The sequence below is a fragment of the Salminus brasiliensis genome, chromosome 4 (assembly GCF_030463535.1).
Source record: "Salminus brasiliensis chromosome 4, fSalBra1.hap2, whole genome shotgun sequence".
Classification (NCBI taxonomy): domain Eukaryota; kingdom Metazoa; phylum Chordata; class Actinopteri; order Characiformes; family Bryconidae; genus Salminus; species Salminus brasiliensis.
In genome coordinates, this window is record NC_132881.1 from 41,523,656 (window position 1) to 41,547,472 (window position 23,817).

General features: G+C 44.1%; 1 protein-coding gene across 1 annotated transcript in view; it reads left to right on the forward strand.

Annotated features, from left to right (window-relative positions):
* Positions 1 to 23,817, forward strand: part of rgs12b (regulator of G protein signaling 12b) — a 94,832-nt gene that overhangs the window by 7,458 nt on the left and 63,557 nt on the right. Inside the window, exons 4-5 of the mRNA XM_072678505.1 lie at positions 331 to 1,515; positions 17,620 to 17,730. Coding sequence (XP_072534606.1) covers positions 331 to 1,515; positions 17,620 to 17,730 — 1,296 coding nt within the window. The remainder of the gene's footprint in view (positions 1 to 330; positions 1,516 to 17,619; positions 17,731 to 23,817) is intronic.

Sequence of the window (23,817 nt, forward strand, 5' to 3'; positions counted from 1 at the left end):
CTGTTTCCTGATAATATGAATACTTATTTTAAACTGATTCTGTGGAATCTGATTTACACACTCACGCATGCTTTTATGCACATAGTGTTAAGCTTATTGTTATTGTCCGGCCTTTTTTAGATTACTTGATTAATAATTAAATAATTTGTAGATTATTTGATTACAGGTTGATGTGAATTATGATTAGTTAATAATACTAACTACTTTTACTAATATTACTATTAATAATATTAAATTAAAAATTAATTTGTTTTGAATGATCTGAAGGCTGTTAAAGACTGTGAAGCTGTGTAATTAAACTGAGGTAATGTCTCATTGTCCTACCTGTAGGCCATCCGGGGCTGCATGCGACGCCTACGAGCCGAGCAGAAGGTTCACTCTCTGGTCCTCCTCAAAGTCATGCACGACTGTGTGCGTCTGTGCAGTGAGCGCGGCGCTATCCTGGCTGCCTACCCGGCCGAGAAGCTTGCCTTCAGCGCCGTGTGCCCTGACGACCGCCGCTTTTTTGGGCTGGTCACCATGCAGGCCACCGATGACCCCAGCATGAGCCGGAACGGCGAGGAGGATCAAGGCTTGCGGACCTCCTGCCACGTCTTCATTGTGGATCCGGAGCTCTGTCACCACAAGATCCACCAGGGGGTGGCCCGCCGCTTCGGCTTTAACTGTACTCCAGATCCCGACACGGGCGGCTGCCTGGAGTTCCCCCCTACCTCCCAGCCACTGCTGCAGTTTGTGTCCGTGCTTTACCGGGACATGGGCGAGTCTATTGAGGGGATGCGAGCCCGGGCCTTTCTGGATGGCGATCTGGATGCTCAGCAGAACAACAGCACCAGCAGCAACAGCGACAGTGGCATAGGCAATTTCCTGCCTGAGGAAAAGAGCAACCGTGTCCTTTTGGTGGACCTGGGCTCCAACCCTGCCCGCCACGTGCCCACAGGACTGTGGGAAACACCTCAGGTTGCCCGTAACCCCGGTGCACAGGGCGGCCTTCCCTCTTCTCCTCCTCCGCCTCCTCCTCCTCCTATATCCCATCGCAATGGTTACAGGCACGAGCAGTTTGGAGAGCACTCTAAGCCACATGCCCATGGAGACCCGCCTCCTCACTCAAGCAGACACTTAAGCTCCACCTCCAGGCTGGACATGTCTGGCCTCCCGTCGCGCCACCATTACCACACCCATGGTAAGAAGGCAGGCGGGGCAGGGACAGGACAACGCTGGCTGCCTGTTCATGTCCTGAGAGATTGGAGACACGGCCACAGCAGCGACCAGGAGTCCTACGCAGACTCCACTGACGGCTGGTCCAGCGCTAACTGCAGCACCCTGCCGCCCCCCATGAGTAAGATCCCGGCTGACCGGTACCGCGCGGCGGGCGAAATCGCCTCCCAGCCTCACCGGCTCCATGCCCAGAAGGATGAGTGGGCCAAGAAGCTGTTTGGAACGGAGAAGAGTCTTCGGGAGCACCACCAACTGCCCCAGCAGCACAATGGGAAGAGGATGAAAGACCCAGAGAAAAAGGTGGGGGGATCTTTTTAAGCCCTCAGACTGCAGGCTTGTTATGCAGTTATTAATATTAAGATTTATTCTTATTATGACTATAATAACAGTATAATAGCAGTAACTGCCATGAAGAATTGGTGTGTAAGTCCACATACGGGCTCTTTTACAGTACAGTTTGTTCATATTGCATTTCTCTGGGTTTATTACCAGCACTGCCTGGTTATCCTTGGCACATTGACGGAGGTCAGGGATAAGAATCAGCACAGACAGTTGCGAGTGGACTGAAACCATTAGCTGGGTGGTGACTCTACTGTGGGAACTGCATTTGTTTCCCAGTGTAGCTTGATCTTTTGGCACTGATGCCCTCTTTTGAACATGGCTCTTTGTACCCCTATTATGTTTCTAAATCCACTGCAGTAATTTACTGTTGTATATACAAATGCTGGCCGCTCTGCTCTTTGCCCCTTAAATGGGTGCCGGAGTTTAGCCTGTATCCCGGGATTTTGCCCATAAATAGACTTTATTTAGATTTTATTGTAGAGCTTTTTACTGCGCCAAAACCAATCATGATGTACAGTACAGACTGCAGTGTCAAGGTCCTCATAGCCGCTTGCAGGGTGTTTCTACAGTGTGTGTCTTCACAGTTAGAGAGCACATGTTAAAACTGACTCTGAGACGAGAAGATGTGAGACACGGTGCAGGAGGGCTGCATGATTCTTGCTTAAATGAAAATCAAGATTTTGTTTGCTTAGAAGTGCGATCCAGCAAAGAATTACCGATGTATGATCATTTACATTGAAAATACATGAATAAAATCTGAAATAATTACAGACATTCTGTTTGTAAACAGAAACCATCTGCTCGACCTGTGCTCTGACCTACAAATTAGCTGTAGTTCATAGAGAGTCCTGCATAAGGATGGACACAGAATGTGTGTTTGAGTGATTAAATGACAAAAGTATTGGGACACTTTCTCATTCATCATTTCTTCTGAAATCAAGGGTTTTCAAAAAGAGTTTATCCTGGTTTTGTTGTATTAACTGTCTCCTCATTGTCCAGGGATGAAAGCTTTCTACTAGATTTTGGAAGAGCATTGCTGTGAGGATTTGGTTGCATTCATCAACAGGAGCATTAGTGAGGTCAGAATGCTGGACCACCATCATTCCAGAGAACACAGTTCCACTGCTTCACAGCTCAATGCTGGGGGGCTTTATACACCGGACATTAGGCAGCATGGTGCCAGTAGGTTCCAGATCGTCCTATTCTATTTGCTGTGCTTTTCTACAGGGACAAGGCAAGCTGTGCATGTGCATTTGCACATCTGTGTCAGCAGTGGGTGCAACCTAACATGGCTGAATACATTCATTAGACGGGTGTTCACAAACAATTTGGACATATAGTGTATGCTATTTTATGAAAGCGTGGCTAGACCAGCGATTGTGATGAGCGGCCCACCGTGGTCAAAATGCCGTCATTGCAGTGTTTCAACAATGATGAAGGGACACTGATCTTCAGTGGAATTGCATCAAGCATCGAGATCACAACTTTAATACAAGATCTGTGGTGCAGGCTGCTCATCATCTAGCTCTAAATGACTTTGCGCTTCTAGCTTGTTTGTCTGATACCATTCATATAAATACAGATGAGCCACAAACGTGAGGAAAAGCCTGAAGAACCTCCGCAGATTCATCCAGACAGATGCACTGAATGATACGGTTAGCATTCGCTAACCAGGCTCCATAGCTTGTGTAAAACTCCTGAGCTGGCCCATTTAACCCTAATTTTGGAAAGTTTTGAAAGAGAGTTCATTATTTGGATGAACTAATACATGGATGGTAGGAGCTTGAGTCACAAATCCTGCCAGTTGAGCTAAGTGACCTCTGCATTAAGATCAATCAGTAAACAGGGTTGTGCGTTCAGTACCCAGGTTCAGCTAGTTGCCACTGTTGCACGGGCGTTGCAGCAATGGCAGCCCACTGCTCCGGGCACTTGTGCTCACTGTCTCACTGTGTGTGTTTGCTTACTAGTGTGTATGTGTGTGTGTTCATTGCACATATGGGTTAAAGGTCGACCAGAGGCCAGTTTCTATCTCTGTCCAACACAAATGGTGAATGTAGTTGTCTTTGTCTCTGTCTCTGTCTTTTATAAACAGGGTTGAAAATTGTGACCTTCCTTAGAGAGAAAGGTCACTGCAGATCAATATGAAGCTGACTAATCTTCTTGATCCTACACTGAAACATGTCTGCTTGGTTGGGAGTGGTCTTCACCGGCCTTGAGGGGTCACTGGATGGTTTAATGAGTATTAAAATCTCATTAAACGTGAGGTAAATCGTAATGTTGTGGCGTTTGCAGTCACCAGATCAGCAGAAATCCAAATGCTGTGCATTCTGAGCTGTTTTTTTTTTGCTGACCACAATTGTATAGAGTGGATTTCAGAGGTACTGTGGCCTTTCTGTCAGCTCCAACCAGTCTGGCCATTCTTCTTTGCCCTCTCTCATCAACAATGAGAGGTTTCCATCTGGACCTGTTTTTTGTATTACAACGTTGTGAGCAATTCTAGAGACTGTGGTGCTGAAAATCTCAGGAATTCAGCCTGCCTGACCCCAGCAAACATGCCAAACTCAGAATCTCTGAGATCAAAGAATTCACATGCTTTTTTTTTGTAAATTCTTTCCCTTTTCCTCCCAATTGGGTACTGCCAATTAACCCACCCATATCCCCCCTAGCTAGTTCCCATCACTATAAGGGTAAGGACTTGGCACATGTCTCCTCCGATACATGCAAAGCCAGCCTTGGAGGAAAGTGCCGGGTCCCCAGTTCCACCGCACCAGCTAACAGACGCATGTGCCGGCCAACATCGCTTAAGAGTGATGAGGGGAAGGAGCGCCCTCTACCCACCCAGAGAGAGCACAACTGCAGCAGCTGATGGCAAAGCAGCATGGCTCGGGATTCAAACTCGCTACCCCCGGGCCATAGTGGGAATGCAATAGACGTCCAAGCTGCTCAGAGACCCCTTTTCCCCGTTTGAACTGTTGATGTAAACATTACCGGAAGCTGCTGACCCATACGTACATACTGCCACGTGATTGGCTGATTAGATAATCGTGTGAATGAGTACCTAATGATGTGCTTGGTGATATGTACATACATTCTCTGTTTTATAGATAACGGGGTCCGAAATGTAGTTCCTCTTGACCTACACCAGAATTAAGACGGTCCCCTATGATTTAAGATGCTCTTACTCCAGTTTCCAGGCCTGTTTCAGAATACAGACCGGCCTCTGCCTTTTCTCCCATTTAAGGGAGTAGAGGGATTGTAAAAGACGTTTATATCCTTTGTAATGAAACAAAGATGTGGTTGGAAATTCCGGTGAACAGATACTAAAGCCGTTTTCCTTTTTTCCCTATTCAAATCTGCTACATTCAGAAGTGGTCCCGTGCACAGCGTCCCACATTTACTAGGCCTGAATCAGCAGTGCAGCGCCTTTGACTCCTTCAGATAAGCTGCACAGAGCGACTTCCTGCCCCAGGCATACTCATATCCATGTTTATTGTTTCTCAGCTGCATTCTTAACTCGAATAGAGCTTCACAATATGAGGAACTGAGTGAGCAGCGCACTCAGACACATTCAGAGTACGGCACATGGACTGGCCGGGAAGCTGCGAGTTAGACAGAGGCGTGTTTCGGATGTTTCTAGACGTCAGTAGTCCCCCAAATCTGTTCTGTAAATAAATGCTCACACACTTCTCTCAAACCGAATCCTGGTCTTCATTAAGGATTGGGCGGATTTGTCGATGTGGTTTTGGGCAATGTTTGACTTAATTAAAAAAGAAAACCTGCTTTAAACTGCAAGAATTCCATGTTTCCACCGTTCATCTGCATGCATATCATGTCTATCAGGCATATAATGCATATCTGGTGTAGAAATAAACAAAGCTTAATAAATAGACTATCACTGAGATCCTTTGATTGGCTTTAGGCATTTCTCTGGTGTAAAGCACAGAGCAATCTGCTAAGTGTTATGCTACGTATCACAAACCGCACTAATGCCTTGCTAGCAACAGTAGGCTAGCACACCGCCACAGACACAGGAAAGCTACATGAAAACAAGTGGAAAAGATGGAGCTGCCGGGTAAAGAGAGGGTGATGATGGGGGTGAAAATGCAAAAAATGTATTCCAAAGAGTATTAATACAAAGTTTTATTGTCACATTCGTAGTTAAATAAATCAACAGGACAGAATATAAGGTAGAATATACAAAATAAGGTCAGCAAAGAAGAAACAGCTTTGTCAAATAAAATAACATAAATTATGCCAAGTCTAAAAATATATACAAAGATAAAAAATTAAAAAAATGATAAAATGAATGTACAGTGCAGGGATGAGCTGTTATGTGCAAAGTGGATGTGCAATTATAATATATATGATATGATCAGTGAAGACTGAATGGGGGGGCGGTGTGGCATGGAGCAAGAGAACCCCAATGTTGCATCACCATCCTGATTTCACTCCTCAAGGACATCAAACCTGTGCATTTTGAGGGTCAAACAGTAGTTGTTGAATGACAGCTCTGAAATGTAAGATTCACCCAGTAACAACGCAAATGTCGCAAATGTTGACAGTGGGATCAGATTCCTGAATCTGACGTAGGCTTTCTGTTTCTGTTCTCTTCTCAAGAACAAATTAGAAATCGATCTAAACTAAACTAGTTTTAGTTGAAAACTGAAGGTTTTGAGGGGTAAAACTGCACTATTTAATGGGCAGTGGTTGTAAACTTTAAAAATGTGTTTTATAATGACAGCTTTACCTGGTTATTTTTGCATAGTTCAGTTTATTGTTTTGAACGTCAGATTTATGATGATATATAATAAATATGGAAATATATGATGCTACACTTCAGTTGTTATTTATGTGTAAACCGGCTTACGGTTTAAATTTCATTAAATTAATATCAATTTCTGCCAGTACATCTCAGCAATATTTTAAACATGAATTTATATCATTTTTTCAGTTACATTTCCTAGAGAAAATATTTTGACTTATTTTTACTCATAATTTTATTGACGCCTTCAGACTTTTTTAAATAAATCTTGGCAATTAGGAGATTTTTTTTGACTTGCACAGCAGAAGCAGTGACTGAGGCGATGACGAGACGATGCACGTAGCTCCAGCTTTGCGGTTGCTTAACAGATGGCCTTTTTAAGCTACAGCCTAAATGCTGGGTCACACATCTACAGTCTAAAACCTCAGAACACCGTTGCTAAGGGAGAGCAGCATCAGTGAGGCATCATTGAGGCTGTCTAGGAGCAAAGGGCAGGCTGGGTCAGAGTCTGTGCGGTAGCCATAGATACCACCCCATGCTATCTCACAGGGGTGTCCGAGACTGACTGAGGGGAAACATGGAAAGGGGGGGGGTAAGTTCTAGAAGTTCAGAGTCAATACTTACACATAGACACACACACACACACCAGCTTATAATTAGATGTAACCAAGTCTGACATTGTGCTTTGTGTGAGGCAGATTTGTTTGGACCTTTTCAGAAAGCTTTCGCTGGACAGTAGAGACAGTTACTCCAACAAAACCAGGAGGAACTCTGTTTAAAAACATTTGAGAATTTAAGAACCTTTCAGAATAAACAGTAAATTAACAGGAGTCCCAATACTTTTGTCCGAATAGTGTGTAACAGCTTCTGTGGGAAGTTTTGCCATTAATCCAGAAGAGCATCTCAAAGGTGTTCGATGCGGTCGAGGTCAGGGCTCTGTGCGGACCAGTCAAGTTCTCCCTCACAAAACTCACCCAACCATGCCTTTATGGACCTTGCTTTGTGCAGTGGGGCACAGCCATGCTGGAACAGAAGAGGCCCTTCCCCAAACTGTTCCCACAAAGTTGGAAGCAAACAATTGTCCAAAATGGCTCGGTCTGCTGAAGCTTTAAGATTTCCCTTCACTGGAACTAATGGACCTATAGGCCAACCCCTGAAAAACAACCCGTTAGCATTATCCCTCCTCCTCCAAACGTTACAGCTGGCACAGTGCAGTCAGGCAGGTAACGACGTCCTGGCATTCACCAAATCCAGACCCGGCACAGCGTGACCCGTCACTCCGCAAAACATGTTTTCACTGCTCCAGTGGCATTGGAGTTCAGTGGCAGTGTATTTTACGCCACTCCACCCGGCGCTTGGCACAGTTTTGGTGCTGATATTAATGCCAGAGGAGATTACAAGCTATGCAGTAATCAAGTTGCTGTGGTTACTAAATGCTTCTACTTTCCAATAATTCAACTCACAGTTGATGGTGGAATATCTAGGAGGGAAAAAAATGCACCCACTGACTTTTGCAACGGTGGCGTCCTATTACATACAGAACCACGCTGGAATTCAGTGAGCTCTTTAGACCCACTCATTCTTTCACTAATGTGTGTAAAAGCTGACTGCATGGCTAGGTGCTCGATTTCATACACCTGTGGCAACAGGACTGAATGAAACACCCGAATGCACTGATTAAGAGGTGTGTCCCAATACTTTTGTTCATCCAGTACAGCTAAAAAAGGGGGATTAATGCATATGGATTTAAAATGGGATGTCATAAAAACTCCTTTAGGTGTCCCAATACGTTTGTCCTGTGTTCTCTACGAAAACACAAGGATCAGGTCGGATGGGTATTGTAAGGTACTCGGGATGAATTGGGGGCAATAACCCTGGATCGGGACCAGTGGTGTAATAGTGGTGTGAATGACTGTTGCTTTGCTCCTGTTCACCACCAGGTGGCAGTGTTTCACTGTCTAAATATGATCTTGAGCATTGCCTGGGAAAAGTACAGAACCTCCTCAGTAGTTCTGGATGTAGGCTTTGCCGATATGAATATTCATATTTAATGCTTTAGAGAAATAAGTATATCAATAAGTATATCTTGTAGTTTATGTTTTGTTTCTAAATTGTTTGAAGAGTATCAAAAAATAAGCCCCTACATAGTATACAGAGTCCAAAGTGAGGGTACCACCCTGCCAACATGCTCATGCGGGGCTCGCATGGGCGGAATGTGGGCTAGCTGGGTTCCAGGGTTTGTACACTGGGACCTGGTTGGGCTTCACAAATGGGCCCCATCATTACAGCCTTCCTCAATCTCACGTGGGTCCCATCTAGGACTGCCCCATGTGCAGTGTACAACCCAGATAGTGCCCATGCCTAACCTAGCCCATGCTGCTGGTCCCATCAGTGACCCTGGTGGGCATCCATATGTGGGGCTAACATGGAACCCGAGGACACCACTGGTTCTGGTTCCCATTTGAGCTACGTGTTTTTGCGTTTATGAGCATGTGCATGTCTGTCAGTGTGTGAGAGTGTGTTGCACTGAATTCCTGACAGAGATCATGTCTAGACTAGAACAGTGCTTGGGGTCTGAGCCGAGTACAACTGTCATATAAGTCCTGAAACCGCACCTGCATCTCCAGCGCACCTCTAATTGCATCGTTCCTAACATAAACACACCTTCAGCTGGGTGACTGGCATTGCCCTGCGCCATCTGGACAGTCCTGACAAACGTCCCTGCGCTGACACTGGCCAGCCTTCGTTTAGGTGCACACGGTTGCTGATGATTGAGCTCAGTGGGACAGAGGTTTACAAACAGAGGGGCGAAGGAAGAAAGGAAGGGAGATTACAGCGCGAGAGAGAGAAGGGAAGCGAGAGATAGAGAGAGAGGGAAAAAGAGAGAGAGAGAGAGAGAGAGAGAGAGAGAGAGAGTTATGTCCACCGCGGCTTTGCGCTGACATGTTTTGGTGGGGTTTGCAGTCGGCCTCTGTGGAATGGAGTAAACAGGAAAGATGGCTCTTCTGAGACTTAACAAGATGTGATAAGCCAGAGAGAGAGAGAGAGAGAGAGAGAGAGAGAAAGAGAGAGAGACCTTACTGCTGCCCACACTGACCCATGATGTTATCTCACCCTACCAACGTGCAAAGGCTCCGTCTCAGAACTGAGTCTGATTGACTCTAATTATGCTGGAAGAACTGACAGTACAAATAAACAGCAGAACACACACTGCCAATCAAAAGTCTGGGACACCCAGCTTTCACAATGGGGCTAGTAATGTGGTGTGTGATTACCTAACATATGCCAAAGAGCCAAAACATTATGACCATAATAAGCATAATATGCTGTTCGTACTCCACAGGCCAAATAAAATAATTAAATAATTTGTTTGTGCCCCTGCATTACTCCCCCTACCGCTATCAGTGCTCCGTATACTAAAAGGTTAAGGACTTAACTGGTGTCCTCCGATACATGCGAAGCCAGACTCTGCCTCTTTTTAAATATCGCCAAGCAGCCGATGCCGCAAGGAAAGCGCCGGGTCCCCAGCCCCACAGATGCCTGTGCTGGTCAACATCCCCGAAGAATGACGAGAGGAGAGATCAGAACAGATCGGAAAGGCCAATTGTGCTCTCTCAGACTCCGGCTGTCGATGGCTAAGGATTCGAACCCGCGACCCCTAAGCCACTTGAGCCCCACACCCTCATTTTTAAGAGTGTATCTGTATCTGTGGTTTCTAGATACAGAGACAGATTTGTTGCTAATGCCTTGGTGTTTGCGAGGTTACGGGGTCAAGACACCGCAGATCGGGCTAGTTTTCCAGGTAAGCTGCACACACTTACCTGGCCAGTTTGACCAGACAGCCTTCCTCCATTGTTTCGAGGTCCAGTTCCAGCACTCACATCTCCATTGTAGGTGCTTTCGACAGTGGACTGGGGTTAGCTCTTGTATTTATTTATTTGGCTGACGTTCTTATCCAGAGTAACCTTTGAAGTAAAAGTAGTGAATGGGGTGTTGCGCATGGACTCTTTAGTGGTGTACCATGGTGCACTTGTCTGGCTTGGAGCAACCCTAGTCTGCCGACTGGAGGGCAGTGTTGTTACCCATTATGCCAGGCAGACCATGAGCACTCGGTGAGCAGTCTGCGGCTGCACAGCCTCATACACAGCAGGGTGTGATGCACCCTGTGTGGTGACACACTCATCCCATAAGCATCATTATCATTAACACTTTCTGAGGCCTGTGCCACTGTAGCCCTTCTGTCAGTTCAGACAGATAGGAGTGCCATGGTCATCCTTGTGCATCACTGAACACACTGCAGCTGGCTGGTGGTTTGTCCCTCCTCTGACCACTGTCTGTAGGTACTCACCGCAGACTCTGACCAAACTGTCTGGCCATACAGTCTCAGCCTCAGGTCTTCATGCCTGACCATTTCTCCTGCATCCAACACAACATTCATAAGAACTGACCGTTCAATTACTGTGGAACGTACACAATGTGTCCAAATGTTTGTGGACACCGCTTTTTACGGAGTGAATTCAGCTACTTTAAGTTGCACCCATTGCTGACACAGATGTGTTAATGCACATAGTCCCTGTAGAAACGTACTGCCAGTAGAATAGGACCATCTGGAGCACAATAAACTGGTGGGTTTATCTGCGCTAGTGAGAGATGAGAACTCGTTCGTCATGGCAACCCGATCTGTTTGATTCTCTGCTTCAGGCTCCGATCATGTGGATGCGATCATATGAGCTAACCTGTTTACACTCGCCACACACTCACACGTCCGCACACACGTGCACGCACACACACGGACACACACTGTACTCTGACTGCTTACATTGGCTTTCTTTTATAGGGGAGCATGTGTGCAGCTGGGGCTGTATTTATGAGAGCACTGTACACTGACGTGGCTCTGTGTTCTCTCCCTCCTTCTATTTAATGCTCTGTTATGTTTCCTTTTATAGTGTGTGTCTATGGCTGTGGTTGCTGTTCGTGCCGTGTGCATGCTCAACAGGCTGCCTCTGTGTGGCCGGAATTGAGACGCTGGTGTGTGTGATGTGTGTGTGCAGGCACGTCCAGATGCACTGAAGTCTGTGGTCACATGCTTGTCCAGCCTTTCTTCTGAAATCAGGTGTATTAGTGTGGAGTTTGTCCTCCTTTGATCCCTTTGCTGTCGTAACAGCCTCTGCTCTTCTGGGTATGTCTTTGTCCTGGATGTGGATCACACACTCCTACTTATCCCAAGGGATGGAGCTCCATCACGCCACAGAACGCAGTTCCACTGCTCCGCAGCTCAATGCTGGGGAGCTTTTTACCCCTCTAGCTGACGCTTGGCACTGAATGCGGTGACCTTAGTCTTATGATGCTGCTGCAGAGCATCCTGTTCTACTGGCAGTGCTTTTCTGTGGAGGTTATAGAAGCTGTGTGGACAGACATTCTGGTGCTCAAACAGCCTGTTTACACCAGACAGTAACATGTGATTTTAGTGATCGGATTACGTTCGGATTTCACTTGTCCAAGCCAGGTGTAAATACCCCCAAAACGCATTGAGATTGGATTCCGGATTGGATTACTCAAACCACATGCAGGGCTCATTTACACCTGGCATTAACATGCGATTTTGGTGATCACGTTCAGATTTCACTTCAAGCCAAGTGTGATTGGATTAAGATCGGATTACTCAAACCACATTCAGGGCCCTGTTTACACCTGGCATTAACATGAGTTTTGTATCCGGATAGATCTAGATCTGCTTTATCTGGAGTCTGTTTACACTTCAAATGCGTCCGTGAGATCAGATGAGATCGGATTTTATCGTCCCGTGTAAAAAAGCACACCAATGTGTACATCGTTTCCTTCCGTTAACTTCCTGTAAACAACGAAATCCTCAAAATCGACCTGCTCTGGGGGACTGCGAGCAGTTCAGTGGAACAGTGGGGGTCCTACAACCCTGTGGAGCAATAGACAGTTCTCACAATTCTGTAAAAGTGATGCAAGGGAACAAGCTCAGAGTGCACACACACACACACACAAGCATGGGGGGTCAGAGACCGGTCTCACCCACAATACAAGTGTAAACGGAATGTGTTTTCTGTGATCAGATTCCGTCATGCTTGTGCTTTTTTACTGGTACATGCTTGCAGTATTAGAGTGTGTTCGTCTGCGGTTTAATAAGTGCGCAACATTTTTTTGATAGAACTGGTACGGCAATGCTAGAACCATCTATTGTTCCACCGGGTAGTTTTTCAAGCAGGGTGGTAAAATCCGATCTCGCCTCGCATTACAGTGACAAGTGTACAACAGAAGTCACTATTCAGATGTCTATCTAAGTATGTCCAGATACCCTCCAGATGCAAAATGCATGCCTGGGGTAAAGAGGCTCAACAAGTTCTTTGAGCGATGGCATTAAGTGAAAGTTCTTTAGACCTCTAGAAACTCTAGAAAGCATATATACACACGTCTCTATTACAAATAATCCTGATCTTTCAGATTAGATCGGATCATTCCCTGAGTGCTGATGATGAACTAGTTGTTTTCTTTTTAACCATCCATATACATTATATATATATATATTAATAATCATAATAGTGATATTTAAACTATTCATTTTCAGTGTTTTGAAATTACATTATTGCTTTTGTTATTAAATAACAAAAAATGATCAGGGTATATGTGATATGTTATAAGATAAATAGTTCATAGGGCTGTCTGTTGACAAGAACCTAGTGATACAATGCACATCACGATATGGAATATGGGAATGCAGTTGAATATATTGCAATATATTGTGATATATTTTTAATTGTAATTGTATTTTTTTTTTACTTCAGGAAAACTGTCATAGTTTAAAGCCTTCATCTGCATAAAATTGGATTAAAAAGAGAAGTTGACATTTTACCCAGTTAGAACAGTGGGATCTGAAGACACTCAGGGAACACTCAGGGAACCGCTGAGTAAAAATCAATACTGTGTTTTTGAGACTCAATACAGTACTGCAGAACATAAGATCTTGATACTTCAGTATATCAGTACTTTCTTACACGCCTAGTAGTTTGAACAGACCATAATTTCAGATTAACGTTTGCCATTTTGGTAAAGTCTGGCTTGTTTACATTATTAGAAGTGATACTAATTCATATCTGTTGTCCCTGTTAAATAGATGGATAAATAAACAAATAAAAAATAAATAAATAACACTTAATATTCTCTCCTGAGCGCACAGGGCTGCTCTAAGATGCTAAACTGCACTATAAGGACAAAAGTATTGGGACACCTGCTCATTCAATGTATCTTCCAAAATCAAGGTTATTAAAAAAAAAGTTGATCTGCTTTTCTTGGAGTAACTGTCTCTGCTGTCCAGGGAATAAGGCTTTCTTCTAGATTTTAAAGGAGCATTGCTGTGAGGAATTGATTGCATTCAGCGACTTGTTAGTTACTCCAACAAAAGCAGATAAACTTTTTTTAATAACCTTTTGGATTTTGGAAGATACATTGAATAAGCAGGTGTTCCAATACTTTTGTCCTCATAGTGTAATACCACTATCATTCCAGAGAACACAGTTCCTCTGCACCACAGCTCAATGCTGGGGGGCTTCATACCCCTCTAGCCCATGCCTGGCATTAGTCATGGAGCCAATAGGTTGATGTTTATGCTCCAGCGAGTTCTATTAAATTGACAGTACTTCTCTACACAGACTAGACTAGCTGAGTGTGTGCACATTTGCACATATGTGTCAGCAAGAGGTGCAACCTACCTGAATGCATTCATTAATAAAATGAAAAGGGGTGTCCACAAACATTTGGACATATAGTGTACTTTGGTGGAGAAGGTGTTTGGGTTTTGTACTGCTGTTGTGTGTGGATTTCTGTCTGATTGTCTCTCTGTGTGTGTGTGTGTGTGTGTAGTATGACCGTGGGAGTGTGTAACTGCCTGTGTGTGCCTGACTAATAGCTGGCTCGTTCTTTCCTTGTTCACACAACTTCCAGCATCTTCAGAGCTCTGAAGGAACTCTGTACAGTTGCTCTCTTGGTAGACGCAAAAAGGAGCGCGTGCTTAAAAATAGATTACAGAAGCACACAGAAAGCCTTTGGTGTGTGCTTGTAGCCCCGTGTGTGTGTGTGTGTGTGTTAGAAACTCAGGGATGGTGCTGAAGACACAGGCTGAGAGCTCACTGCGTATCCAGGCAACACAGGAGACTGATTACACTACTGAAATCAACCAGCCTCTCAACACCAGCTTATGGAGATATGCCTACATGCCTTTCTGTCCGTCTGTCCGTCTGTCTGCCCGTCCTTCCGCCTGTTTTATAATCTTATTGACTTTTTGAGTGTGTCCAAGAGTGTGCTTGGGTCAAAACAGCACAACAAACCCCCCATGTGTAGAAATGTACGTATGCAGCTCCAGTATATTTGTAGGATCTTCACAGTTCTTAAAATCAAGGCCATTACTGTGCTTTTAGCTCACTGGGCCCAAGGGTGTGCCCCTGAGTCTGAGTTTTGTATCTACAAACATTTTCTAACACATTCTCCTCCTTGTTTGATATGTTTAAAACAAGTGATGTGTCCAATAAAAGCCATTTTCTGATTAAAAAGGGGTCTGGTAGGTTTTTATGGGAGTTTTCCTGGCCAACCAAGTTACTTTTTACCCAGTCAGAGCACTGCCATCTAGAGGTCGGAGGTTTAAATACCACACAAAATGAACCACTGTCTTTACATGTAAACTATTCATTCAAATCAATCGACACAGTGTTGCAGTACATAATATCTCAATATTATTCTTGTTACACTGTTATCTTCTATGGAAGTGCAGGGATATTTAATGTGTCTAAAGATAATGTCAGTTTTTTAACAGAAGCAGTGAGAGTGAGTGTTTTTCTTGTAAGACTGTGAGATTAGAATAAACACAAGCAAAAATACAGTGGTCTAAATAAGTAGTAGTAGTAATAATAATAATAACAATAATAAGAAGAATAGTAATTAGGGTTGCACTGATACCAACACTGACTTAAGTACCTGATATTTACAGTGTTCCACCTTTTATAGGTTGCATTTTTGTATATCTGATCCCAAATAAGATCTCATAAGCGTGAAACATCAGCATTTACTGGTTGATGAACTGCACATTTGAAAAGTTTCAGAGCTATGAAAAAAAAAACTGCTACAATGCAGAAACACGTGCAGGTAAGGAAGCATAATCTTGCAAAGTTCGACCAAATGAAACTTCAGTGTGTGGTCTTTAACAAGCTGCTGAAACTCAACTATTGATTTTAGAACAAATAATAATAATAATAAAAAACACATGGAAAGAAAAAGTGCTGTAAATGTAGAAGTTCCATGAAATGTCTGTTTAATGGTAATATATATTTAGGACCGGTTTACACTGGTTGTTTAAATGTTAGTAAACAAAAATGTTGTATAAAAGTAAAACAATTTAAAAAATGAAAAGTAGGGTGTCTGTAAGCTTCATGGTAGCAGTAACCTCTAGTATCAATATGATACTGTGTGGTATATATATATATATATATTTCTTCATATTTATAATTTTGAATATTTTGTTGTCTTACTATTTTCATCACACATGTATCAAAACACACAGTGTTTAGACTGCGTATGCGTGGATGGTCAGACTTCTGATCTGTGTCTAATCAAGACCCGTCTAATAAAGACTGCAGTGTTTGTGAATGGATCAGTGGTCAGTGTGGTCAGGGGAGACAGGGTCTATTGTTACAGCTCTCCTACAGGAATGTGGGCTAAAGTGCTTTGGACAAGTGCTGAAGGTCAGGAGAGAAAACACACACACACACACATTGACACGCAGAAACAGCCCTGGAGGGAGCAGTGCAACGTTCTGTGCCTTCAGAAGCCCACATGTGACCCTTCATCTTCCCAGCATCCTCTCTTAACACAGTCAGATGTGTGTACGGGCACGGTTAGTACTGGGAAAGGGAGAAGAGCCTCTCTGTGTGTTCCAGACATAGCGTGTGTGAGCGAGAGAATAAGAGAAACCGCAGGTCATATTTAGGCATGAACTGTCATTTCCAGGGATTTCTCTTCAGTCTTGTCTGAGAAACATGGTGGTGGAGCCTGAGATCCTGGAAAGACGTTTTCACACTACACGATGTGTGTCTGAATGTTTTGATACACAGTCCGAATGCGTTAGCAGTGCCAGGGCTTAACGACTGCTGTCAGAAACTCAGGGGTTGCTGTACTACATGCTTTTAACGTGTGAGGAAACCAGGGGAGCGCAACTCCAGTCCTGGAAGGCCAGTCTCCAGCAAAGTTTGCCAGTTGCCCTACGCAAACACGCTCACTTTTGTCTGGTAATTAACTGATGAGTTGAATCAGATGTGTTTAGATGTGAGTAGGGCATCTACCAAACATCAACCAAGCCCTCCAGGACTGGATCCACCCCTGGATTAAACTCTAAATAATATATAATATACATTTTAAAAATAATAATAATATCAATATTTGTATATTTTCACACAGATTCTTTTTTTTTTTTTTTTTTTACTGTGATTTGTCCAATAAAAGTCATTTCATGCTGCTAAAATTACACTTTCATTTTTCCAACCCTGACTAGTGCGCCCCCTAGAGGTTGAAAATTCCATTCTGCTGCATCTGTAAAATGATGAAACGGATGGGAGGATTTTTCCCTCTACTACTCAGTGGTGGGCGGTCCCTTTCCAAATGTTTAAGCGGAAAAGACTCTGATTGGCAGCTTTCTACCCTGCCTACACCTCACTAAGCCCCGCCTCCACTTGATCATTATCAACCCCTTTACATGCATTTTTTAAAAGTGAGAGGATGTTTGACCTGCTGATATTGAAGATGGATGCACTGTTTAAAGCGGCATTGTGAGAAAATTGGTATTTTTGCTCCTTGGCTCCCCCTGCAGTTGAGGAGTGTAATTGACTTTTACTCCCCTGTCATAAATACAAATTACGCTTCTAGCGCCCCCTCATGGACAGCTGCGCATGTGTATTTATTGATTAGCTGAGAAAAACAGAAGCGGCATCTAAAGTAAAATAAAAAATGCAAATATGACTCGCAGCTCCACCCAAGGTTCCTCCGTAGTGCAGTAGCAGCGTTCTAGCCCTGAGTGGCCCTGAGAACAGAGATGCCCTGCTTCCTATTCCTAGTCAGTGGAGCTTCATCCATGATTCTGAAGCTGCTATTTTAGGTAAAATGCTACATAATGTAGCTTTAAACAGCACTACTTCTGCCCTCTTTGTAATGAAAGTGCAGATGGGACTGTGTCTGTTAGTCTGGGTCTTTTAAACTTTTGAATGTTAAGTGTGTGTGTTTGTGTGTATCAGGGTGGAAGGTTCAGAGGTGTGACCATTGGATTTCCCCAGCGCTCTTCAGGGAGGAGATCGTTCGGACGCTCAAAACGCCTCAGTCTGGCTCGTTCCCTGGACGACTTGGAGGTAACACGCCTCAAAACACACACAGCAAAAACACACTATGAAGTAGACATGCACTGATATTCAGTACTAACATGTGTCTTACATATCAAACACGCTCTGCTTCCACAAGCTCTCACTACACTGTCACATTGTGATCCCAGGCTTCACTGGACAGCTGTTCGTACAGCTGTTTTGGTGTGGTCTGAGCACATTCACAGCTCACAGGGGCAGGAAATGTGCTCTCTAGATTATCAAGGTACCAATCATTGCGCAAAGAGCCAGAGTTCTCTTTGAAAAGTCAGAACTCCTCTAAATGTAAACCTACCAGACAGAGACGTTTAAGGGTTGCTTCATGTGAGTCTGAGTCGAGTCTCGAGTCTCTAGTAGAGACTTTTTGTTTGGACTGATTATTAACTGCGAGCATTGGATTGTACCAAAGTAACCACCTTCCCAAACCTGTCAGGTTCAGCAGACTCCTTCACCTGAAGGACAGAACCGAGGCACTTGTAACGGGTCTGTCTGTGTCAGTCTACTCAGTGACACACAGCTGTTTACATAAGATCTTCTGCGTTGAGTTCTGTGGTCTGCGATTGGCGAGAAGAAAAGATGAGACCGGGGCAATGATGCTGGTGATGGCTGTGATGGCTGATGGATGTTTACTGGGTTTCTGTAGTCTGGAGCAGAATATATATATATATATATATATATATATATATATATATATATATATATATATATATATATATTTGTAGACAATATGCACAGCGAATCTCTCCATACATGCAGGCTGTGAGCTGATACACTTGCACACCAGTATGCACGCTGGCCTACAGCTCCCTAATGGTGGAGAAGGCTCATGAAAACCATACCATACAACCTAGAAAACACTTTACTCCAGGTACTTTCACTTTGTAAACTCAGTACTCACTCAATACATTTTCTAACACTGTATTAAAATCATTTTGGACTTTAGAAGCCTCGTTTTTGAGTAGAGCACAAACTGTACTGACCTCCTCTGTGCTCACAAACCGCGGACTGAGACGCTTTCGTTTCCCTGTCTCTTAAAGTGGCAGTACATATTTTACACTCCAGCAGTAAACAAATCCATAAACCTAAAACACTAGATTTGGTGGAATTTCATTGAAAATAGAATCACATTAAATGTTTCTTTTAACAGGGTTACACACTATTCGCCACAAATGACACACTGAGTGCGTTTACATGCACTTCATATTCCGATAACAGCACGTTAACATGCTCTTGAGTCATTAGAGAAAGGGAAAAATCCAGGTCTACATGAGTCAGGCAGTAATCAGAGTTTTACTCTGCCACCAGTCAATAAACACACAGAATGACCCTTTACATCACTGTGATGCGTCAGTTAGCCATTTAGCTAGTAAATTACCTTTAATGTCACTTACTCAAAACTTAAACCCTTTTTCCAAAACTGCTCATAACATAAAATCTGTTTTTATTAATGTACAGTCAATTTTGTGTAGTCTCAAGTTGAGTTGTAAGTCAGTCAACATTATTGCTTTATGGATGTTAAAAACTAGTACATACATATACTACATACATTATCTTCCACATCCACTTCCATATGTAAGTCTGACTTACATAATACAAACATTATGTGTGTATATATATATATATATATATATATATATATATATATATATATATATATATATATATTTATATGTGTGTGTGTGTGTGTGTGTGTGTGTGATGAAAGGTATATGGTTAAAAGGTTTATATTTTAAATTATTTTATTCTATTCTAATTAAATTTATTTTTATTCTTCTTTCTTTTCTCCTTTTCTATTAATTTGGTACTGCCACTTAACCCACCTTTTCATAACTCCCCCTAGTATTAGCAATGCTCCTGACACTAGGAGTGTAAGGACTTAGCACATGTCTCCGCTGATAAAAGTGAAGTCATCCACCGCCTCTTTGCAAACTGCCATCGATGCAGCATTGCTGAGCAGCCAGGACGCTCAGCTTGGATCCCCAGCTCCACTACACTAACAGCTGAAAGACGCTGTGCTGTGCCGGCCAACATCGCTGACGAGTATTGGGGAGGGGGAGGGGAGAGAGAGCGCCATCTACTCACCCAGAGCATTAGACCAGTGGGTCTAAGCCCACACCCTGATTAGAAGACCTCCTCTCACTGTCTCTGTCCCCCCCTCAGTACACCTCTCTCTTAATCTCTTCTCGCTGTAACGCATGGTGCTGTCTGGCATGGTTGGCATTGGTTACATGAGGTAAAAGGCTAAACTCTGGAGAGGATGGAGGATAATCTCAAAGAAATACATCCAGTGACTTTCACTCACTGCTTTCACTGCACTCCTCAAAATGAGGGCCTGAAATACCACTATCACTTCATTGGCCAAGTACTAGACAGTATAGACAGTCTAGACCAAACCATTAACAAATACCATACACAACAAACACAATCCAGAACAAGCTAGAACCCTCAAGGTGTGACATGGAGCTGTATTTCCTCTATCCTGCAGGGCAGAGCTGATAGCCCAGGTAAGCTTCTTCTTGAGTGTTTTAGAAATCACGGGTGTCTCTCTCTCTCTCTCTCTCTCTCTCTCTCTCTCTCTCGCTCTCTCTCTGATACACACAAACATACTCGAGTTTAATTTTAGACTCCAGCAGTCACAGAGAGCACGGGGGTGCATGTGTGTGTCATGTGACGTAGACATGTGTGAGCACGCGAGCGTGGCGATGGAGGGTCACCATGGCAACAGAGGAGGCGGTAAGGAGGAGGAAGGTGCTTTTGAGATGCTCAGACATTCAGATAGAACCACAGCAGCAACTCTCAGCAACAAGCTCTCCATTTCTTAAGTATCGCAGGTCCTCCTGCGTCTGCAGGGCTCCATTGATAAGCAGCTTGATGCTGAATGGTCAGCTGCAAATGCGAGGGTGCATCACCATCAAACCCTGTAAGAGCTCAGTCTGACCCTTGCTTGGCTTTGCCGAGAGGTAAGAGGCAAATCCTGGGATGAACTGAGAATTGCTGCAGCGATTGTCCACCAGCATCCTTCGACTGGTCATTGACCTCATGGTTGCTTAAAAACGCTCACAGTTTAGTGTGAAGAACCTTCCTTGAGAACCATTAATTGGTGTAAAGATTCTTCATACTCATACATCTCTATTATATTTTTATGCATGTATAGAACTCATGGGTAAAAGAAAGGGCAAGCGTAAGAATCTGAGCCACATTGCCAAGAGCCGAACTATGATGGCTAGACAATTAATCAGAACATCTCCAAAACATCAGTCAGGTCTTAGTCCTAGCATGCAGTGGTCAGTACCTACCAAAAGTGTTCCATCCTGTGAACTGTCGGCAGGGTCATGGGCACCTAAGGCTCATTAATGTGATCCATGGAGGCCCCTCCTCACAACATGTGGGCCTTAAAGGATCTGCCGCTAACGTCTTGGTGGCAGAGAACATAGGACATTTTTTAGAGGTCTTGTGGAATCCATGACTCGAATGCTCAGATCTGTTGTAACAGCACAAGGGGGACTTACTTAATATTTGCCATTTTTTTGGTACTAATGTTATGGCTGATTGGTATATTTACAGCCTTGGAGAAAAGACTCTGAAATGTATGCTGTAATTGGGTTATCATCAGTGGTGGACAGTCCGTCATGTCGCCCGTTTAAGCTGATCATTTACCTGTAAATCAAGCATGTTAACACAACCCCAGTCACCATTTCTCTGCTGCGCCTCTCTTCCGTTCCTCAGTGTAGGAGAAAGATGTAGGGCTGTGTTGCGTGTAAATGAGTGACCGCTCTGCTCTGCTGGTCTCTCCTGATAAGATCAAAGAGCGGATGCTTCTCCTCTGCTTAGCGCTGGACACAAACACTGACTTCACTGGAGAGCGTTGCTGTGTGTTGCGTCTCAGACTGAGCGGTTCTATTATTAGCTGCTTTTATCACGAGCGGTGTGTTCACACTGAGGTGGACTACATGGTGTACCAGAGCTAAGGCCTGACAAAATAAGGCTAAGGCTGAAAATCTCGTTTTACGTGAGCAATGGTACTGAAGGTCAGTATGCCCAGCATTACTTGCACAATGTTAGTGTGCCGGCTTCTGAACTCTCCCAGTATCTATAGCGTACTATAGCGGCATTAGCATCACTACCACAGTGGCCACCGGCCTCGCCCATCATCCCTACCATGACGTCAGCCTCGCTGATACCACTATCACTACCGCAGCTTTAGCGGTGCTACCTCACCAGCCAGCAGCCGCCTGCCTTGCCCGGCATCACTCCTGCAGTGTTGGCAACGGTACTGTGGCATTAGCATCGTTAACATGCCGGCCACCAGCCTCGTCCAGCATCACTGCCGCAGTGTTAGCAAATTCTCTTCTTCTACAGATACACACTTCTACATGTTCTAATGCACAACTGTGTGCACAACTAATTTTTTTATTATTTTAATTCAGAAAAGAAATTTAATTTGTTTCTAAAATGGTTTTGTATATGAGTATCTTTCTTGTGGAGGATTTGTTTACTTGAAAATCAACATTGGACCAGGAGCATCCTTTTGCATAAGAAGTGTACTGTCACTCTTGTCGCTGTCAATCAAAAACCTCAAATCAAATCTCTATTTTTGTTGTTTTTCACTTTTTATTATAATGTGAATCTGATAGTTGTTGTTTATTTTGTATCAACTCCTCAACATCTGTTTACATTGACTTCCATAGAAAGTTAAGGTTTCTTCCTTCTCCTGTAGAGCCATTTTGACATTTCGAAGATCATTTAAACATTAAGACCCGAATCGTGCCATATGTCCCTGTTTAATTGGCGCACACTGGGGTCTGTGTGCTGTGGTTTACTGCTTGCTCAATTACTGATCAATTACTGGGCAGAAGCAAAGGGCAGTGCAGCAGCAGTGAAGAGCACATGAAGGCCAATGGCTTCCAGCAAGGACTGCTACATATAGCAGGAAGAGATACGGTTTCTTACTTTAGCCTGCTGTTTCTCGCAGCCACCCACACCCTGTGATAGTCATGTGTGTGTTTGTGTGTGTGTGTGTGTGTGTGTGTGTGTGTGTGTGTGTGTGTGTGTGTTTTTTTGTGTGTGTGTGTGTGTGATGTGTTCAGTCCCTCCGGGGCTCCTGTATATAGCCAGTGTGATTAGTTACCGTCTCTGCACTGCTGAAATAAATGGGAGATAAATAAGGAGGACGGACCGTGTAGATCCAGCGTGTGTGTGTGTGTGTGATGATGATTCAAAAGACAAAATCAGGGAACTAAAAGCAGGTCACAGAGTGGCCACAGAAATTTCCTAAAACCCTGAATGGATTAGTCTAGATGCAGCATATTTATAGCGTATTAAAGCATGTTGGGAAGATATGAATGGTGTGATCTTGTGGAGACTGTGGGACTATGTCATGTTTAAATGTGAGGTAGAAATGACTTGAACCCTTTAAAGCCTGAACCACCCAACTCATTTCCAGAAGATTGTATAACAAAAAATAAATAAAATAAAACAACTGGACCAATAATTAAAAACTAAAAATAACATATACCCTCAGTGGTGGGAAGACATTCTATGGCATCTGTGTCAAAGTCTGCAGTGATAGCATGTCAACTCAACATTGCTACCGCAGCATTAGCAGAGTGCTGGCCTCCGGCCTTGCCCAGCATCACTACCATGAAGTAGTTGGCATCGCTACTACAAAGTTAGCATCACTACCGGAGCTTTAGCATCGCTACCACGCCAGTCGCCAGCCTTGCCCAGCATCGCTACCACGCCAGTCGCCAGCATCGCTACCACACCATTTGCCAGCCTCGCCCGGGATCAATACCATGTCATTCGCCAGCCTCGCCCAGCATCACTACTATGCCATTCGCCAACCTCGCCCGGCATCGCTACCACGCTGTTCGCCAGCCTTGCTCAGCATCACTCCCATGCCAGTCGCTAGCCTCGCCCAGCATCGCTACCACACCATTCGCCAGCCTCGCCCAGCATCACCACCATGCCAGTCGCCAGTCTTGCCCAGCATCACTACCACCCCATTCGCCAGCCTCGCTCAACTTCGCTACCACACTATTCGCCCGCCCTGTCCAGCATCACCACTATGCCATTCAC